Raw genomic sequence first — 20,545 nt, 5'->3', positions numbered from 1 at the left:
CCGTGTTCATTATATTTTAATGAATAAGGTTTCACATTAATTTTTCAAGCTTTTCTTTGGAATCACGCATTACCACTGTAATTGCATTGCAGAGTTAGGTCTCTATTTACATTCTCCTCCTAAGTCCTGGAGATGAAACCTCCCTTTGATTTTTTTCCCCTAAGTCAGCAACATCTCCTCTTCTTCCTATTTTTGGGAGAGTGCCCCAGGGCCAGTGGTGCAGCAGTATTACCTCCCCTCTCTGCCGCCAGGCAAGGCAGGGCCATTCCAGCAACAACCAGTGCCTGCTGCCTGCCAAGCCCAGGAGATGAAAGCGGAAGCAGGGTTTGGGGGGACACAGAAGCATCTCTGGGTCCAGCTGCACCTGCCTGGCCGTGAGGACCACTCAATGGCAGCCTGGGTTGACCACCTCTTCTGCAGCATTCCCAAAGGTTGCTGCCCTCTTTCTATGGTTGTATTCACCCTCCCACCTTCCCCTAATTTTCTTTGACCTCTGTCACCCCTCAGGGAGATACAGCTCATCTAAACGGTCTTGCCTAATATGCTGACAGCATACACGAAAAATTGAAGGGAGCAGACAACTGAGGGCCATCACATGTAGGGCAAGGTGAAGGTACCACAAGACGCAAGGCTTTTTGCCCTGTGAATCCATTTTCCACCTGGGCCATAGTGCAAAGAAACATAAGAAGATTTGAGCTGAAACCCAGGTGGTGGGCAGTAAACTGGCCCTGTTTGCCAGCTGTCCTCTTCCAGAGGACAGATTTGGTTTCCTGCTCTCAAAGCCCCCAGCAGGTCAGCAGCAGGCCACACTGCTCCATGCGAAGGTGCCGGGCAGAACTGAGAGCAGGGGAAGCCTTTCCTCCGCATGTGGGCACTTGTTAATTCTAGCTGTTCCCTGTACTTGCAATGCTTTAATTATTAATGTCGATAAACTATAGGAAATATCATTCAATTAGAATTGCTTTTTTTTCTTTTTTTTTTTTTCCTGAGACAAAATTAAATTGGCTTTATTGCAAGATCATTCTTTGCCCTTGTTTTTTGTACTCTTTTGAGGAGAACAGAAATGAAGTCCTGGCTCTTGGGATATTGCAACTGGTGGAACATTGCGGACACACAACCAGGAACTGCCTGCTCTGTTGGTCCAGCAGGCCAAACTTCTGTCCTTGCCACTCACTCCTGGATGCCATTTCCTCCTCCTCTTCACAAGTGCTATCTTCTTAATTCCCTTCTATCCCCAGAGAGTCTCCCTCATCACCTTTATGCATCCCTACAAGAGCAGGGGCTCTTACACACCTAACCCTTCCCTCATATCCCACTTTCTCAACTTGCATCCTTTTTCCTCTCCATAACGCCACTTCTAAAGCTCTTCATCCCCCTCACACCACTAGGGCAACAATAAATTCTCCTTCGCCTACTCCCTCCCCACCAACGTGCTCTGATCCCCAGGTGTTCCCCGCTGGCTTCTCCCCACTGCTCAGCATTTCTGCCCCCATGCTGTGGTTTCCCAGCCTCCCACCATGGCAGAGGATCTGCTGTAACCTCCAGGTCGCAGCCTTTGCTGATGCCAGAGACACATACACAAGCACTGAGTGAGAGCAAACCCCTTTGTACCTCCCACCCTTCCATTTTCCTTCCATTTCACGATTTTCTCCCCAAATTCATGGCATTTTGAGCACCACCATGCTGTGCCTCCCTCCATGTTTCACAACTCAGTTTTGAACTCTGCACTGCACTGCTCCACAGCAAAGATTTCTACCCAGCTGAGCATCAAACCTTACAAGCTTTGCCAATTACCACTCCTCCTACTGCTTCTTCCCCAACGTGCGCCTGCTTGCAGCGGCTGGGGAGGCACCCTCGATGGTTGTCCAGAGGGCTTTCTGGAGACCTACCAGCATGATGGAGGTGCCAACCTCTCTGACAGCTGCATCTAACTCCCACTGATGTGCTCTTTGCTTCGAGCTGGCCACCCTGAAGAGTGTTTTGCCTGTATTTGCAGTCAACAGATGCACAGAAAGCAAACCCTACCAACCAAGCATTTGAATCTAAGCTAGGACTACTTAGAGATGACAGATTTCTGGGAATCAAATTTCAAAGGGGGAGAAGGGGTAATAAAGGAGTCTGGCTTTTTGGGTTTCATACAGAGGCTCAAAAGAATCCAGAATGAATAAAAAAAAAAAATCCTGAAATATCCACAGATCACTTATTTATTAAAACATGACCATATGTACTTTTAGAAAGAGAGCTGTATCGCGCATAATTTAGTTGGCATACAGACAGTAGTGCTGTGTGTTTCATGAGCGTGAAGTAAATAAGCATAAATTACTTAATTTGAATAACACCAAACACCTGATTCCAGAGGCAGCGCAACACTTCACACTAAGGCATGTAAGTGCTCTTGGCTTGTTGATGTTTCATGAAAGCAGAGAAAAATTAGCAAGCTGAAAACAGAAAATCATTTTGTGGCTTCCCGGCAAAGATCCATGGTGCATCCACATGGCTCATGAACAAGTAAGCCGAGGCCTGACAATATGATGGAGTTACAGAGGAGACTCCCACTGCTATAGAAAGCACCAGGAAAATGAACATGAGATCCCTATATGTGATCTTTATGATGCTGGTAACACAGGATTCAGTAATAAGAACAACAGTAAGCTGCGTGGCCTGTATCTCCATAGCTTTGAATCCTTTCAATTTCTCCCCAAAATTTCATAACAGACCTCAGGAAAAAAATATTTGACAGTATTTCTGACAGACCTCAAGAAAAAAAACCCTTTTTTGTCTGAATGTTTCTTTCTTCCCCACAAACAGCTTCGTATCTCTAACTATACCGTAAACACGTGATTGGAAGGCTTTTCTCTTAACAAATATAAGTTTAAAAAAAGGCACTTCTGGTAACTTTATCTCCACATCATATGAGGATTCACATGGCTTTTGCCTCCTACAATTTCTTTGTGCTGAAACCAAAGCTTTCAGATTTTGACAGATATCACAGATTCTCACATTTCTTATTTTGATTAGTAGCAACTAATTTATCTTCCATACGCAAAATCCTCTGGTGCAGGTTTGAGTGGTGATTCTCTGCTGGAACTGGAGAAGGAAAGGCACGGTGAAGGACGCTCTCTAAGATGGGTGGAACTAGCTCTCTTTTAAATTTGTGACAGTATTTCACTCACTTATTGCAGCCTTCAGCTTTTTGCCTGCCCATCTCAAAACAGGCATCTCAGTGAAATGAGACAGGACACCAATACAGCAGACATCTGCAAGTCTGGCCAAGCTGTGAGGTGCTCTCAAACACAACACAGGGAAGATGAAATAAAGCATCTTCCACCTTTAAAAGTGAGAGCAGTGTATGCTAACAGTCATAGGCATTGTTATGAGACTGCATGAGACTCCTTTCCTCCTACAGCTTCAGCTTCCAAACTAGCCATGGAACATAAACATGGCCTCAACACCTCCTTCAACATTACATGTGTCCCTTCATCTCTCCTCCACACAACCAGGTAATGCAATTGACTTTGCTTTACTCTGAGGAAAGAAAAGCAAAAATTATCAACAGCCTTGTACTTACTGAGTTCAGCAATGCTCCCCACACGTGTAGCAAGTAAAGACTGCTCGATGGTCCTCAGCTCTGACTGGCTGAACATCTGCACTTCCCCGGGCTTGTTTGACCTTTGCTGGTCTTTGTGAAGGTTCAGGCTGTCCGGCAGGCAGAGAACACCTACAGTGGATAAAAAGAAAGGAGAAATCCATTGTAATTTCAGCCATGATGGATGACTTTGCTGCCACCCCCACGTCACTTTTGGGGACATTCCAAGACACAGAGTGTGCATGAAGAGCTCAAAGACGGTCAACATGTATAACTCAATGTCACAGATGACTCATGCTCTTGGAAGTAGCCCTTGTTATCTCTTCTGAATATCCTTAAGTCACTTACTTATGATGTCAATTAGGGATAATTCTAGGGAAAATCCTAGAGAATTGCCCAAGGAGGATATCAAGGGGGTTCCAAACAAGCCTCCTAGAAACTACTCCAAACCCATACAAATTTATCAGAAAATGATATCTCAGTAACAGAATTCTTAAAGATTGGCTTTAAAATTATGAGACAGATGATACATTTACTGGATTTTCCTCTAAGGGAAATTCCATCATCAATTGCCAAAATAATGGACAGTGTCAAGATGCTCGCAGTATCATTGATGGGCTTGTTGAATTTCTCTTGTAAACACAACTCCTGACAATTGAGCTGCTTGGACTTCAAAAGCACATTATGCAGAAGCCCTTACAGCAGTGAATTTTTGTGGGGCAGGGCATAAATAAAGCTACAGACATAAAATAATTTACATACACATTCATTCAGGCACAAAAGTCATTTTCTACCACGACATCTAAACCCTCAGGCGTAGATAGAGGGCACACGTTTATTAATCAAAATCACTGTCACGCTGAAAAACAGAACTTATTTACAAGAGCAAACACTGCATTAACATCCTTGGGTAACAGACGCATGGAAGTCCAGCTTGGAAAGCAAGCTCTCCTCCCTTCCTGAGGTCTGTGAACAGCCAGCTATGCCCATGTTCTTCACAGCATCACCTTCCCAAACCCTCTGGGACACACACAGGTCGAGACCCACTTGAGGCAGTGGAATTGCACCTCTTTATGATGATGAAATTTCATCATATCTTTGATTCTATGACATGCAACAATTACCTTTGAAAAGAAGCCAGAGTAGGAAACATATTTTTTCTATTAGCTCTTACTATTCCTACCTTTTAAGCACAGGGCAGAGATTCTGCCCTTATGGGATGAGCAGACTTTACAAAATACATTAAGGAAGACATACCTATCTAGTCTTCAGGGAGAAGAACTTGCTTAGTTTACCAGCTCAGCAAATATATGGCATCTAACTCTACCAATCAATTGTTCTACCAATAGATATAGCATTGAGGTCATGGCAATGCACCTGAGAGTGGATGCTTCTCAGACACCTTGTTAGCTCCACCAAACTGCCTTGGACTCCCTCCTCACATCCATCTCCTCCCTGCAAATAGTTTAGCCTAAAAGTTATATTTGCAGCACAGACCTAAAAACACTCATCCTGAGAGGAGGGAGGTGATGGAGGTTCAGTGAGTATGTTCAAATGAAAAAGCAGGGGTATACACCGGGAAAACAGGGACCAAATGTCTTGTCCACCATGGCCATGAGACAGCAACCTGAACCAGAATCACCTTCCGTGCACAACACCACCACCAGAACAAATTCCCTTATAGCCTATTTGAATGCTAGAGACAGAGGAGCAGTCGTTATCCCAGCTCTGGCTCTGATCCCGGGCTTGTAACAACTACAGAAAAAACATAATAATGTGTGGAAGGTCATGAGAGAGGAACACGACCCGTGAGGAAGCAGCCTGGAGAGAAAGAGCAGGACATCTGACACAGCAACAGGGAGGAAAATTAAACATGGAGAGGTAAGGGATAAAAAGCAACAACAGCTTATCAAACAAGCTCTCCAAATTCTCCTGCCATCGCTCAGTGGCTGACTTGCATAAACACTTGGTGCACTGATCAACATTTATATTCAGGGATTCAGGGGAGGTACACAGCTTGAGAAGTACAACACCTGGATTTAAAATGCAGACTTTCTCGCGTATTGTAATAAGTATTCTCTCTTGAAAATCCTTCTCATTTACTTAGATCATTCTTTATAACTTTAATGGATAGAAATTAAGACCAAATTGGAAGAGCCTTCCCTGCAGAAAACAGATGTGTAAGCGATCTAATATTTTAAGAGATTTCTAAAACCAAGAAATAGAGCACAAACACATTTATGGCATCTTTAAAAAGCATCTTTCCAAGAAGAAAATCTTTTTCAGTGAAAACACACCTTAAGCATGGAAAAAATACTGGCTTAAGATACCTTTATAGTAAGATTCAAGTGGTTTAAACCATAGTATGTACTGCAGAGATTTCTCCAAGTGGCATATAGACATCTTATTCTCTACTTTGTCTATGACTCCATTCCCACAGCCAGGCCTTTTCCTTACAAACATCCCTGATGATTAATTACTCTGTTCTTTAGCAAGGGGAGCGTATCTTTAGGTTTTTGGATGAAAAGTGAAAATGACATGTAAAATGTGTCATTGTTAGAAAACTTAACAAATTATAGGATATGTCACGCGAAAGGGTTTTACTTGGGTTGGAGATTAGTAAAGACATACAATAGCCAAACATCTGATACTTAATATGCCAGCTTCAAAACTATAATTGACCACAGTAGGTGACCCATTCTCACAATTTTGCTGGATCAGATCTGGTTTTTGCCAGTGTGGAGAAAGGGAATTCTATGGCTTGGGCATGCAACTCTGCCAATTTTCTAGCTTCAACTGTTTTCCCCAGAAATTATTAAAAATAAGTGAATGAAATGGTTTTTAGACTAAAACCCCACTCTCTTTTACCAGTGTTTGACGTAAAGCTCAAATTCACCAATGAAAGGCTACGGCAGGGAATTGCTCCCTGGCAAGAAAATAGCATGCCAAATCAAAGAGGGAGGGGAAAGGTAAAAACACTGTGATTATAAATATCTTTTTCATAAATAGAAACACTTAAATAGCCATCACCAGCTTTCACTGGTTTGGCTACAGTTCAACTTCCTTGTTTTAATTCTGTGACGACTGGTATTATCCACTTGCTTTTTCAGCAGTGTCTTCAGCCATACTGTGTTGAACTAGACAAACAGATGAGGACTTCAAATTTCCAGTGGCCCAAAGAAAAGGATGCTTTCCCCCTTGCCTTCCTGTCTGTCACTGCTGATGCTCTCTGTCATTTTACACCAAAGATTTCTGTGGAGTATCTTCAGAAATGAACGGCAGTATTTGTCTTTTCTCTCAGCTGTTCAACGTCCTTTCTTTCTGCACAGTTACTCAAGCCCATGCGCTTCTTTGCCCATTATTTTATCCCTCTTCTTCCCTCTGATTCACTAGAGTGGAAATTAAGCAGTCAGTTGCTGCCCAACAAATATAGGGCCGGACTCACTCAATACGCCCCTGGCTGCTCTGTGCCACCACACAATCTACAGCAGCCATACGCTGCATCTGTGACTGCTGTGAACCACTAGAGCAAGGCAAGACAACCAAAGCATTCAAGTGTATTTGGATTTTGTCACCTCTTTCAGTGCTTCCCCATGTCTGTACCCTCCCTGGGGCAGGGATCTGTCTAAGACTTGTCTGCAAGGAGACATTCAGAATGGGCAGTACTCAAAATTGTTTTATTCACTTCGCCCTTGGCCTCAGGGTACCCTGCAGTCTGTAGGTAAAAGACTGAAGAGAAATGCAGAGAATACATTTGAAAATCAGCAGGATGCCAAGAAAAAATAAAATCACAGTGACAAGTTCTTAATGCTCTCCTTCCCAAATCTCCAGAGACAAAATAACTTCACAGAGAAAATCTGATGTACAATTAATAGACTCCACATTTTTCCTGCACCCTGGGCTAAGCTGAAACACAAGCCAGAGCTCAGTCCCCAAGGACTTAAAAATCCCAAACCAAAGACGTATTGCACAAAATTACAAAGTGAAGACTGAAGATGCCCAAACTCATACAAGAAGCAGTTATTTTAAACCTTCATGCAAACTCATCCAAAGCCGGGGTACCTGGTAACTCTATTCCCGTTTCCCCATGCACATTTCCACCTCTTGGGCTTGGTTGATGCACCACCCTCCACTTCAAGGCAGATTTTGGCACAAATATACATACATTCCTGCATACTCATTTCAGACCTTGCCACAGAGCTGTCCATGCTGTTCTTGCAGCATGACAGAAGCATGCATGCACCACGCAAACATCCCTAACTCAGAACCCGGCAGCAGCCCTGGCAGAGCTTGAACCTACTCCTCAGTGTCTCTCCATCAAAACAGCCTGAAGGACCTGATGGAGAAGAGCAACTCCAACACCAGATGCAGCAGTGGTTATGTGACTTCTTTGGCTTTCAGGGTAGGAGAAATACAGGGGTTGTAGCCCAAATTTCACCTAAACACAGAGGAATTGTTAAAAACATCTAAGCCCTGCCCACTGTTTCTCTATTTAGACAGATATCTGCACTTATTTATATACCAGCTGTTGCAAAACATTTGATTCCTCGAGTGCTGGCACCTACAGTGTCTATTTTCCAGGATCAGCAGTCGGCACTTTCTCTCGGGCACAGAAGGCTGTTGGCTTTCCATGGATCATCTATTGCTCTTGGCACCACACAGCTATTTGCATTGTGCAAAGGCAGATCAAAGGGCAAAACGGCAAAAAATAAGACAAGCAGTCTTTCATATATCACGATGAATGACTACACAATGTGGAAAACAAGAAAACAGCAAGTTTGTTTATTTGGAATGGGCAGTAAAGTTCAGGGCATCCTCAAACATCTCATAGTTTGGTCCCAAATTAGCTTTGCTACCTAAAACAGCATTTTCAACTGTGAGTCCATCTCAGGAAAAAGAGAATGAGGGATACAGAACCTAAACCTGCAGTACCAGTTACTCCAGGTCTGAAGTTAATTGCTCTAAACTTCCTTTTCTCACCTATTGTAAACATGCTTCAGTACCATACACCTCCTGTATTTGAAGTTTTTATTTGCATTTCAAGGAGGTGAAGACATTTAATCAAGCTATTGCTTGAGCATACAGGAAATACACCAAGACCAAATGATACCTCAAGTATCACTGATTTAGTTTTTTATATATATATATATCTGTATACAGAAGTGACAGACCAAGGCGAGCAAGGAAAAGTCTCCACTGCCTAAATTCATGGGTCTGCAACACCTAATATAATTCATGTTTCCAATTCTTTGCCAGCTACCTGTCATTAGTATTCAAATCCCATGGTCTAAACCAAAACAAATTTCCAATGACATTAATAAAAATGCCCACTGGACAATATGATTCAAATGATCCGTGCTGAGGCATCTAGCAGAAACTCAACACAAATGTGTTTGTTTTGATTAAAAATACAAGTGCTATGAAGACTATAAAATATGCTTGGCACATTTCACCATTTGTTCCTTTGAAAAGAGTGACAGATTTCTTTATGTGTATTAATTTAGAGTCTGGATAGAAGTATGATTTTTTCGCTCATCTCTTGTTATTTTTTTTAACTAAGTGCTCTTGCTTTCAAGAGAAAATAATTCAAAGTACCTTTGACCTCTCTCTTTATCTATAACATCTTATGCAAATGTACTTATCTGGAAAACAGCTTATACTCCCACTGCAAGGAATAGCTGGATCCTACTAAGAGTTTATAGAAATTAAGCGTGCAGGACAGATCAAGTTGCTGTACATAATGAGCCTGAAAATGGTAGTTAACCCTGAACAGTCCCCAAAACGTGGTGCTGCACATCACATTGCTCAAATAAATGCTGACTTTACCTAGGGGGGCTATGGTTAGGAGTAGGAAATCCACTCAACTATCATGGGACTAGAATGTCTTTGAGTCCAGTGTCCTGCTCTCATAAACAATCACATGAAGTTCAAGAGCTCACAAAACATCCAATCAAAAAAAATCCCTTTTCTTCCACATGTACCAAAATATTTCCCAGCACCAGAGAGTATTTTTGAGATCCACAACATATAGGCCAATGGGAAAGAAATAAAAGGGACAAAGTATTGCAAGCTGCCTCTGCAATAGCAAAGCATTTCACTGGGTGCAAACCCGACACGGTTGGTACTCTGACATGAAGAAAAACTCCCCTGACCCCACATTTTGCAATTGTGGCAACCATGAATATGTGAGATGATGCACCATTCAGGTACACACATCAGATTTTGAAACACAGTGTGGGAACACCAGCACCCTGAGTTCAGCATCCTGACACCAATGAACAGGAACTGGTAAATACAAAGTGACGTAAACCACTACATTGAAAATCAGACTTGGAAAGAAACTCTATGGTCTCTGTTGTTTGAAGCAACGTGCACCATGACTCCTTAGCTCAGCCTGTCAACCTGACCAGCAAGACAAGATGGAAAACATCTTGACTTCTCCTTATAGAAATGAGACTGCAGGGAAAACCTTAAAGCTAATCATATCAGCCAGTGCTTCCACTTAACGGAAGACCTGGAAAGCATTCAAAGCAAGGAGTGCAAAGTGTCTTCTTTCCATGCATTCCAGCCTGGTTAAATAACAGGGAGTGCCTTTGCATGGAGAAAATGCAAAGTGCTTGGGAAAGCTAGGTGGTGATATAAAGTTTCCAGAATCGGAATCTTAGAGTAGGCAGAGCAGCCCAAATGAGGAAGGGTGGAACAGGCACGGAATCAGATGCAAGAGAGTAAAGGGACACTACTTTTTGTCTCTTTAGCAGTTACTACCCAAATGGTTAGTAACCATTATCAGCTTTTCTCTTAGCCTCAAGACACTGGCCTTAAGCGGGTAAGGCAATACTCATGTACAATTTATAGATGAAGTGAAAGTAAAGCATTAGAGAGCCTAGCAACCAATTCAAGGTGAAATAAGCAATGACAGAGAAAACCAAGAAAAAAGCATAAGACCTCTAGTTATGCAGTTTAACCACAAGAGATCACCCTTTCTCTCCTGGAAAAATCAGGAGAAGAGCAAATAACTCAGTTCTTTAAAATGAAAGAACTGAGAGCCTAACAAAATAATCCAATGCAGACAGTACCTCTGTGAGATATTAGAGCAGATGTTACAGGAAGACGAGAGAATTATACTACAACAAGTGACTGTGACATCTTTTCTTCTAAGGAGTTCCTTAGCACAACACATTCTACTTAATTGGGACGTCCTCCTTATTAGGATCCTTCTAAAGGCAATCGCTTTAGCCTAATGATAATGTGTGGCAATCACTGCTGCTTAAAACGGCATAGAAGGAACAACAATTCAACTAAATTAGGATATATTCGGCTAGCACCAAGCAGTTAAGTGGTGCACAACCAAGTGGAACACAGGATGGATTTGATTGTTTATGCTATATATTACAAAACAAAGAAGAATCAGAAGATTAGATCCCACTAAAAATAAAAACTAGGCTCCCAAATCACCAGCTACAGCTTTACATTTAACTTTATTAGGATATAAAGAAAATAAAATCTTGGTCTTGCCAAAATCAATTGCAAAACTTCAAAATCCTCAAAACCACCACCACAAAAAAAAAAACCCCAAACAAAACCAAGGAACGTGAGGCAAGCCAGTCCACAAGCAAGAGAAGAAATGGAGATCAGTCTCCTCATGCTTATCCCAAGGTCTCTCTCAGTTCCATAAAGTGGTCTTTCTGCTACTGCCACTGGGCAAGTAGCAGTAGCTGAAGCTGGTTGACGGCGTGCATCCATGGACTGGACAGACAACGTGTGCTGACAGCACATTGAGCTGTGGCTGATGCAATAGCTGTATCCCCCTTCCCTTCCCTTGTGAGGGGACTGATGTGTACCACACACTTTCCCCTACCTGTGATTTTCACCTCTGCTCTCCCTCTTGGCCACGAAGGGGCATTTTCTCAACTTCGCAACAGGAAAACTGCAAAACAGCACACTATGCTCAGCCATGCTATTCCACTGTCACTGTGACCATAAAAGTTTCAGTGTGAGTTGTGATTTTTTTGGCAGAGAGATGTTAGAGCTGACACAGCGCATTTATTTCACGCTGAGTACTCATCAGCTCGAGATTACCCTGATCTAAGTTATGCTGCCCTGGAACTAGCGATGCAGAGAAGAAAGGTTTTCTATCACATTCTTTGTCAGGAGGCACCCACATACAGAAAATAAAATTTAAAAATGCCAGTATTACCTTCCTTCTCTGCTACATGTAAATAAATACAACAGATGCAGCCCTCAGTGTCTCCACAGATGCAAGGAGTTGAGAGGTCATGGGAAAACTGATGGACAAAAAGAACACGATGAATGTGTTGGCAGTGCCAGCAAGTGAGGAAGCTCAGAAAAATGTGGATTTGATGGTACTCAGTCTAACTGCGAGATGTTTCTTGCAGCTACCAGCAAGTACTCAAGATGGCAGACACATACCCAAGGGGGAAAGGCTGTGCACTGGTATAAACATGGACTCTAGACATGCACAGGAGTACTAACCCGTGCAAAAACGGGTTTGGCTTAAAATAAGCACTCTTCCCTATTAGACCAAGAGTTCGCAGAAGGTGTAAGCCTCTGAGTCACTGAAAATGATGAAGAACACGTTAATGGGTTTTATTTTATGGAAAAAGGCCTGCCAGCTGATAGCAGCAGAACAAGAGGATTCGGTGATTCATAGCTTAATACGCTTTCCTGGGGGCTCTAATTTCTTTCATTCATTACTGTTGGCCCCACGAAATGCCCAGCCGCAACAGACAACTTCCCCTTCAGTAACCATGACATGGGCATGGCCTGAAATCCCAATGCTGCTGATGAGGCACCTCTCTCCTAACCCAGTCTGGCCTCCTCCAGTATTTGCTAAACAAAACACCAGCAGCTAATGAAGCACTGTTGTATAAAATCATAGAATCACAGAATCAGCTAGGTTGGAAAAGACCTTTAAGATCATTAAGTCTAACCACTACCCCAGGACTGCCAAGTCCACCACTAAACCACGTCACTGAGGGCCTCATCTACACGGTTTTTGAACACTTCCAAGTGACGGCGATTCCACCATTCCCTGGGCAGCCTGTTCCAATGCCTCAACACCCTCTCCGCGAAGAAATTGTTCCTAATATCCAGTCTAAACTTCCCCTGGCACAGCTTGAGGCCGTTTCTTCTTGTCCTGTCACTTGTTACCTGGGAGAAGAGACTGACCCCACCTCACTACAACCTCCTTTCAGGTAGTTGTAGAGATCAATAAGGTCCTCCCTGAGCCTTCCCTTCTCCAGACTAAACCCCCCCAGGTCCCTCAGCCATTCGTCATTAGATTTCTGCTCCAGATCCTTCGCCAGCTCCATTGCCCTTCTCTGGACCCGCTCCAGCACCTCAATGTCTCTCTTGTAGTGAGGGGCCCAGAACTGAACACAGTATTCAAGTGTGGTCTCACCAGTGCCGAGTACAGGGGGATGATCACTGCCCTGGCCCCGCTGGCTACGGTATTGCTGATACAGGCCAGGATGCCATTGTCCTTCTTGGCTGCCTGGGCACAAGCTGGCTCATGTTCAGCCATCAATCAGTAACCCCCAGGTCCTTTTCCACTGAGCAGCTTTCCAGCCACTCTTCCCCAAGCCTGGAGCGTTGCATGGGGTTGTTGTGGCCCAAATGCAGGACCCAGTTGCTTTGGACTTCTTGAGAAGAAAGACTGAGTATTTCAATTGGAAATAAAAATCCCATGCAAGCACATAATCCCTCATTTTTGAGAGACCTACTATCCAAACAGGCTCCTGTACCAGGTACTGCAGCTATATAAAGCAGTACAAAATGCTTGATCCAAAAGACTATTTTTTCCACTGCTTTCTCTGTGTGCAACCATTCCTTCGGCGTAGGCATCACACGTTGAATGCCTTCAAGGGTCAGATGCATCATTTCAGAAACATCGAAGCACTTATGTTTCTGAGCAGTTGCACTGAATACTACACAATACGCTTGGCAAGAATATTTTGAATACCTTAAAAAACACCTCCATTTGCTTCAGTATTTGCAAAGATTAGCATGCTTTTTACAGGAGAAGGAACTGTTTGCCAAAATTCCTCCTTTCGCTTTGGAACACCATCAGCTTGTGCAAAACTCCATGAATAACACATAGTGGAGCAGACACTCGATGCTGAGACTGAAGATGAGACATTCCCATCACAGTTACCAACTGCACCCTTCACATTTCACAGGTGACGCATGGGGGTAGCAGCAGGAAATGGGATTGAAGGGAGCGGGACAAGACACCTGTGGTCTATGGAGCAATCACCACCTTGTAATTGGGAACCAGTTATGTATGTAAAAGCTTATGCAAACTGTATGTACAGAAAGAAATAAGGATGGTTTGCAATTCAAACTGGTGAAACACCTGACCTTACAAGGGTGAGGTGACCAGCTGATTGAAGAATGACATCTCTTTCTGTAGAGCTGGGTGCTTGCTGTTTGCTTTGTAAGTCATCTTCCACCAATGCCAAAGCCTTGGGCAGCTAAAACCATCACTATCCTTCAACTTTGAACAACTAACTCATCAGCACCAAAGCTTTCTGGGAAGGCACATGGGTATGTAATTGAATAAAATAAGCAATAAATAGACAAAATTAGTAAAGTCTGCAGTGGGTAGAGCATTAAACCTGCAAACACATGACATACAGCAGCTACAGTGAAGCCCCTGAGCCTACAGACACCTGTGAACAAAACTGCACTGCTGCTGCATGTTGCCATGCTTCAGCAGGTAAACAGCAGGCAGCTCTGGCAGAACTCTTGCTGACTTTGTAAGGGTCGGGATTTTACCCCCAAGCAATGTATTTTGGGGAAACTGGAACGTGTGGAGCCCACAGTAAAGGTTAAGCAATTAGAATTTCCTTTCAACTGCTTGCACAGATAAATATCACATTAGCCACTCCACCCTCACCATGAAAGCCCATGCTTAATGAAAATAAAGAATGATAAGATGTTTTAGAAATACAAGCTGTTATTTACTGGCTTCAGGGCAGTATCCCATCACCCTGAGCATTTACAATGCTCTCTCCCACCCTGCTAAGAATGGTACTGAGAAAACGGATTATCGCAGCAGGATAAAAACCGCCTACCCTTGAAGGTATGAGGCACAGGACTAGAGCAATCTCCTGAACTGTGGACAACCCCAGGGCAGGACCTGTCCTACAGCCCCCTGCATACTCTCCTCAATCAGGTTTGCTGCATCATTTGGGGGTATTCCTAGCAGGCAAGATGTTCTCACCTGCAAACACCTGAGCTCAGGTACCAGTGGTGGTGACCAGTGTGGGACCAAGCTACCAGCTCCCACTCTCAGTAAAGGAGTAATCCTCTGCCTTCAACACGTGCTGCAATGGTTTCTCCAGGTATTTAAAGCCAAATACTCACCTAAAAATTTCACTGACTGGAAACCCTGGATGCTGGCCAGATGACAGTCCTTTCTAAAAGTAACCTTCACATTCTTCCAACATTCCACTTGGCTTACTAAACAGAAATGGCTTGTTAATAGCACGTATTTCACCATTCAGACCTTTGATATAGACACCTCAACAATAAATCAGCTCTGACCAGTGAAGGTTAACCTATACACATAGAAGTATGGTAAAATCATTACAGCGAATGAAAAAAATCTACAAGAAGAGATGTTAGACTAAGTTGCTAGCACACTTTTATGACTGCTTGCCCTACAGATTGGCTGGCTGAACCCATTTCAAATCAGGTTTTACAGAGCTGATGAGCGCCCCCTTCCCACCCAACCATAATACATACTGTATTCAGCTGCATAAGCTCATTACATCACTACTAGTTTAAATGAAAAAGACTTTTAAAAACTACTTTAGGTAAGTTTAATATTCTTTTTATCCCTGCAGAGTACCCATTTATACATTCTGAATTTCATATCAAGATTCACAGTTTTATTCCTAAAATAGCTCATTCATTTTTGAAAATGATGCCCTCTACTACTTTTTCTAGACAGAGATGACTGCACATTTATTCTCAGAGTGGTTAAGGGTCAAACCCAGTTTTCATTTGTGCATAATCTTCAGATTTGAACCTCTGCATTATTAATCTCCTCTGCTGTTTCACCTAGACCTTTACACAAAGATCAACAAATACCAAATCCCCTATAATAAAAGAACATGATCACTTTTATGTCAGACTCTTCTGCAGTGCACTGAATAGACAGTAGTTAATGAATAAACAGATGGTCACTATTTTATCTTTTTGATTCAATGAGGTATTTGGCATGACTTTGGCATGATTGCATCCTCTGCTTGGAGGATGCCGTTCCCCATGAGCTCACCTCTTTCCATGAGTGCCCTCCTTGGAGACAGAGGCACATCCCTGGCAGTACCTAGGCCGCCCCATGGAGGTGCTTCACCTCCAAGCAAGCACAGCTTCACCGGTCCTTCTGCAATACTCAGGTACCAAAACTAGGATGGGAAATAAACTGCGGAGCAGTTTTTCCCCCATAGCTTTAATCTTAGAAATGGCTGAGCCAACTTGGCTGAAATTTAGAAAAAAAGCATTTTTAAATCATTTGAAGGGAAGTGACTGTCCTACAAAAAGCTAAATGCCGTTGGAACATATCAGAAGCAACTGAAATCAGGGACATTAATGATCATCAGCAAGTAGCCGTCACAGTAGGCCATGCTAACTGCCTTACCAGCTACATCTCATATGCTGCTTTTATTTAGCCTTTTGTCTTTTAAGCAGTCTGAAAGAAACCAAATGCTATTTGGAAACTTCCAGACGTGGCTTCAGTGGGACAGCATTACATAACTGACAAGCTGACTAAGCAGCAATATACACTATGCAGGACAGAGAAATCAAATATAAATCTTGGAAACTGATTCAAGTCAAAAACCCAGAAGATAGAAAAGAACCACCAAATAATAAACCAATACAAAGTAAGCTCTTCATCAGACTCCATTTTCCCAATACTCAGATAAACTCAATTTCCATCACTCAGGTACAGTCCCCAAACAACTGCCTGTTCATGTCATGTCTTCCCTCATCTTGTTTGCACACAGACCTCTGCTTCACTTTTCACTGAAAGTGCTCATTTGCCCAGAAATATGTAATCAAGAAAGTAATTCTTAACTTGCTGCTATGACTTTGAATACACATTGGACTTCACTGTGCAGAGAGGTACCTGCAGGGCCACTTCCACATATACCCCTCCTGGTATTGTTGGTATGTTGTCTGTTGGTGGATCCAACAGACAACATGCTAACAAGGAGTTATGATGCCTGTCCCCTGTTTATCTATGCATCTGTTTAATCTCAGAACAGAGCAAAGCACTGAAACTTTTTCATTTAATATAAGTTCCTTCCTCAGACAGTTGCATCTTTGTTGAGCATCAGTGGTATTCTTTGTTCACTAAACACAGCTAGGGAACTTGACACATTTTTATTTAGTTTCTGAAATAAATTGTGTGTGTACACGTCACCTGAATAATCATATTCAGGTGACGTATACACGTACTGAATAATCATATGATCATGGACGCTTTCTCCATCTCTGCTTAACCAGCCACTATTTGAATCTTTGAATTCACAATGAACTTTAGTGTCAACTGACAAAGTCTCCAACTCCAACAATTTAAAGGCATGAATATAACGATCATGGCAAAAACAATGACAATGTGACAATCCAAAAGCCTCCAAGACCAGTTCTCAAAATAACAAGCACTGGGAATTCAGGTTTTACTCTACAATACCCCAAACCATTAATAACCCTATGAGTTCAAATTTAAGCCTCCCCACATAACCTTGACTTTGCCCTGATCGTGAAGGGGACAACTGGAAATTGTGGGACAAGGTTTTCTTCTTCAGATAGAGCTGGAAAGATGAACTGGAAACAGTCCTTCAGATTTGGTTAGGGACTGATCACTGCAAAGTCCACCCACTGGAGTTTTTAACCAAAACAATGTTTCAGAAGGGATCTGATTCACAAAGGTCAAGTAAGCAGCGTGGCTTTCCCCAGCACACTCTGAGATAGAGAAACAAGATGCAGATGCAGACACAGATTGTCCTGAACTGATCTCTCAGTATCCATAGCCTTGATCTTCACATGCTTCTGAAAAATTCAATCTGAATTGTTCACACAGCAAAAAGTACATGCTGGGGTCTGCACATCATCGTGGGGCAAAGAAAAATATGACTGCTAGAGACAGTGCTTGCAACTCTAAGGAGAAAAACAGTAAAATATTTTTGGGATTACTTCAGAATCATGGGAAATATGCAGGATGAAGCAATGGCTTTCATGTGCAAGTGGAAGTGTGATTCAAATGTCCTTAGGCACATAACTCAAGAGTCAGCACAGACCAATATGATGTAGACAAGAGAGATAAGGAGCTCATGAACTGTGGTTTATTGACAGGACATAAAAGATTAATGCAAGCAGCTATAGACAAAAAAACAAATGATGGAAAATAACGTTCACACTAAGCCACTCTGCATGCTTTTGGAGAATGAACTGGCAGTTGAGTGTGCAATAACATTCATGTGATCTACCATCCTCTTACTTTTTATGATTTAATAGCACCTGACTGGTGTGCATAGCAGCAATATATGAGGACAAACACCAGTTTGTTGAAGCAAACACCAGTTTGCGCTTAATTTTAACTGTACAGCAAACCTTAACTTAGGTGCTTCAAAAGCAGACTGACCATGAAATGACTCTGGAGCAAAGCAAGGAGAGACATTTAAAATACATATGTCTAAAGAAGAGAAAGTTTACACATCTTGGGGGGAGCTAGAACATGCAGATCTTCATCCGAAGATGACAACATCCAAGACAACAACCAAGACAATGTCTTGTCCAAAGACAATAAATATTATTAGAGACGAACCCAGACTAGATGTAAAAAAAATGCATGTTTGTCACCTCTCAGCTGGATAAGGGCAGTTCATCTACTCATCATGAAGCCTTCAGGTCCAGGCAAGCCCCAACTTGTGCAGCAAATTGCCTCAGCAATGCAGGCTCCTGCAAGTGCCTAAGCCACCACACTTCCCCCAGAACTAACAGCACCATAGTGTCCAGCCACCTTGCACTCAAGGTGCACTGTATTTGGCTAATAACTACTTATTTGGCTAATATCCTGTTTGGATATCAAATCCAGAGGCCCATGGGACATGCTAGAAAAGCTGACTCTAAGCTGAGCGGACTGGGGGTGTTTGGCTGTGGAAGGTGATTCTGTAGGCATGCATGATGCCTGCTGTGCCGGGGCTCGGCTGGTGGCAAACACCAATGAGCTGTCCGCCCATGGAAATCCTGTTCCAGCGACAGCTCCCTGCCGGTACATCTGCGTGTGTGCCAACACCCGCTCTTTATTCAATTCTCTCTGTTGGTTTATTTTGGCCACCGACCAAATCTCCACATGCTGTAGCCTCAAGCCGGGAATCTGCAACAGCAGCAGGGGAACAGCATGGGGGTCGATGGCACAGCCACACCACTGCCAGCTCAAGAGCAGGGAAACCAGCACCGCTGCCAAGTTGGGCTTCAGGAGGGCTCTGCAGCGACCACAGCCTGTGAGAATGAAGCGACCTCCTTCATCCTGCTGAGGGACGTACGTGACATCTGTAGGTGCTGCGGTTTGCACACTGTGGTTGCAGGCAGGCAGGCAGGCACGGAAACGGGCTCAGTTTTTTGCTCGTGTAGCTGTGCGTGCCCATGAGCATCCTCTGGCTTTGAAGAGCCATCAGTGCAAACCACCCCTGCGCAGCGGGAGTTTGTAAAGCGCATTGCTGAGTTTGCTTTATCACCATGGGCTGATTGCTACTATAAATGATTCCTGTAAAATGAGATACATTGCTGTAATAAAGGAAACAATCTTTACCAAGATACTTAGACCTTTATTTTCAATATATATCTTCAAAACAATTAACTATTATTAGAGCATTAATTTTCCTTGGCCCTCCATGACTCTGGAATGCATGGTTAGGCGTCTAGTTTACATAGTTAAGGTGTAATGCTTCAAATCTTCTTGCCTTGAATGGAGATAAAGGTACTGGTATCTGCAATGAAACCAGAGCTTAGAGGTCCGCCATCCCAGACCCTCTTAATAAGAAGGGCTACAGCAAGGTAAAGCTGGGTGCAAGACGCTCCCCAGTTGAAGTGAGCAACACAAGGCTCACCACAATCACTGAGAGCACGCAGCATGAATGACGTAAGCAGTGAACGTTTTAACACATAGATCAAATGGAGGTTCATTAAATGTTCTAGCTTGATGCCACGCAAATTGGCTTCACCACAGCTGACACTGGGGCACTGCCCCTTATTTACACCACTACTGGTCCCAAATCAGCCCTCACTACAAGCCAAAAACACTCATTGTGATGAAGAGAAATACCCAGAGGAGCATGTTGCACAGAAGCAGTGGGGTAGGGAAGAGAAGCTTTGCTCCCATGGGGAACGTATGCCTGGGATCCGAGGAGGTCCAAAGATCTTCTACAGCAAGCATAAGCCCCTCACAGCACACCTCCAAAATGAGCTGGGATCCGACTCCCATTTCCAGTTGCAGTCTGCCATAGATGCAACTTGGCCTCCAAAAAGCTCACAGACCTGTGCACACCCTGGTGTATCCCTCTGTAAAACTGGTGATGCCACGGAACATTACTTGTTTCAGTAATGTCTGGAAAACACCTTGAGAAGCACTATGCTACATAAACAGCCCCCCCAGTAGGTTTATCAACAAACCAATTCTCAAAAGAAACAGTGAAAATGGAAAATGGGAGGTTCATGGTGACTTATTTAAACGCAGGCAGACAACTGGGCCTTGGTAGCTGAAGGGTGCATGCTCTGCTCCTTGGGTGCATTTCAAAGACAACTCCACTATGCAGAGGTGAAAATGAAGTGCTCTTAAAAAAACGTTGTCCTGGGTTCAGCTATAGCAGTCATTTTTCTCCTGCTTAGTAGCTGGTGCAGTGCTGTGTTTTTTAACTTTCAGCCTGG

At 43.2% G+C, this 20,545-nt stretch overlaps 1 protein-coding gene across 2 annotated transcripts in view; it reads right to left on the bottom strand.

The window, feature by feature from the left end:
• BTBD11 (BTB domain containing 11) overlaps positions 1-20,545 on the bottom strand; it is a 173,727-nt gene that overhangs the window by 70,422 nt on the left and 82,760 nt on the right. For both annotated transcript variants that reach the window (XM_030479855.1, XM_030479857.1), the window contains exon 2: positions 3,569-3,718. In XM_030479855.1, coding sequence (XP_030335715.1) covers positions 3,569-3,718 — 150 coding nt within the window. The remainder of the gene's footprint in view (positions 1-3,568; positions 3,719-20,545) is intronic.

The sequence above is a fragment of the Strigops habroptila genome, chromosome 3 (genome assembly GCF_004027225.2).
Source record: "Strigops habroptila isolate Jane chromosome 3, bStrHab1.2.pri, whole genome shotgun sequence".
Lineage (NCBI taxonomy): Eukaryota > Metazoa > Chordata > Aves > Psittaciformes > Psittacidae > Strigops > Strigops habroptila.
Note: the sequence above shows the minus strand (reverse complement) of the source record. Positions and strands in the feature narration are given on the sequence as shown.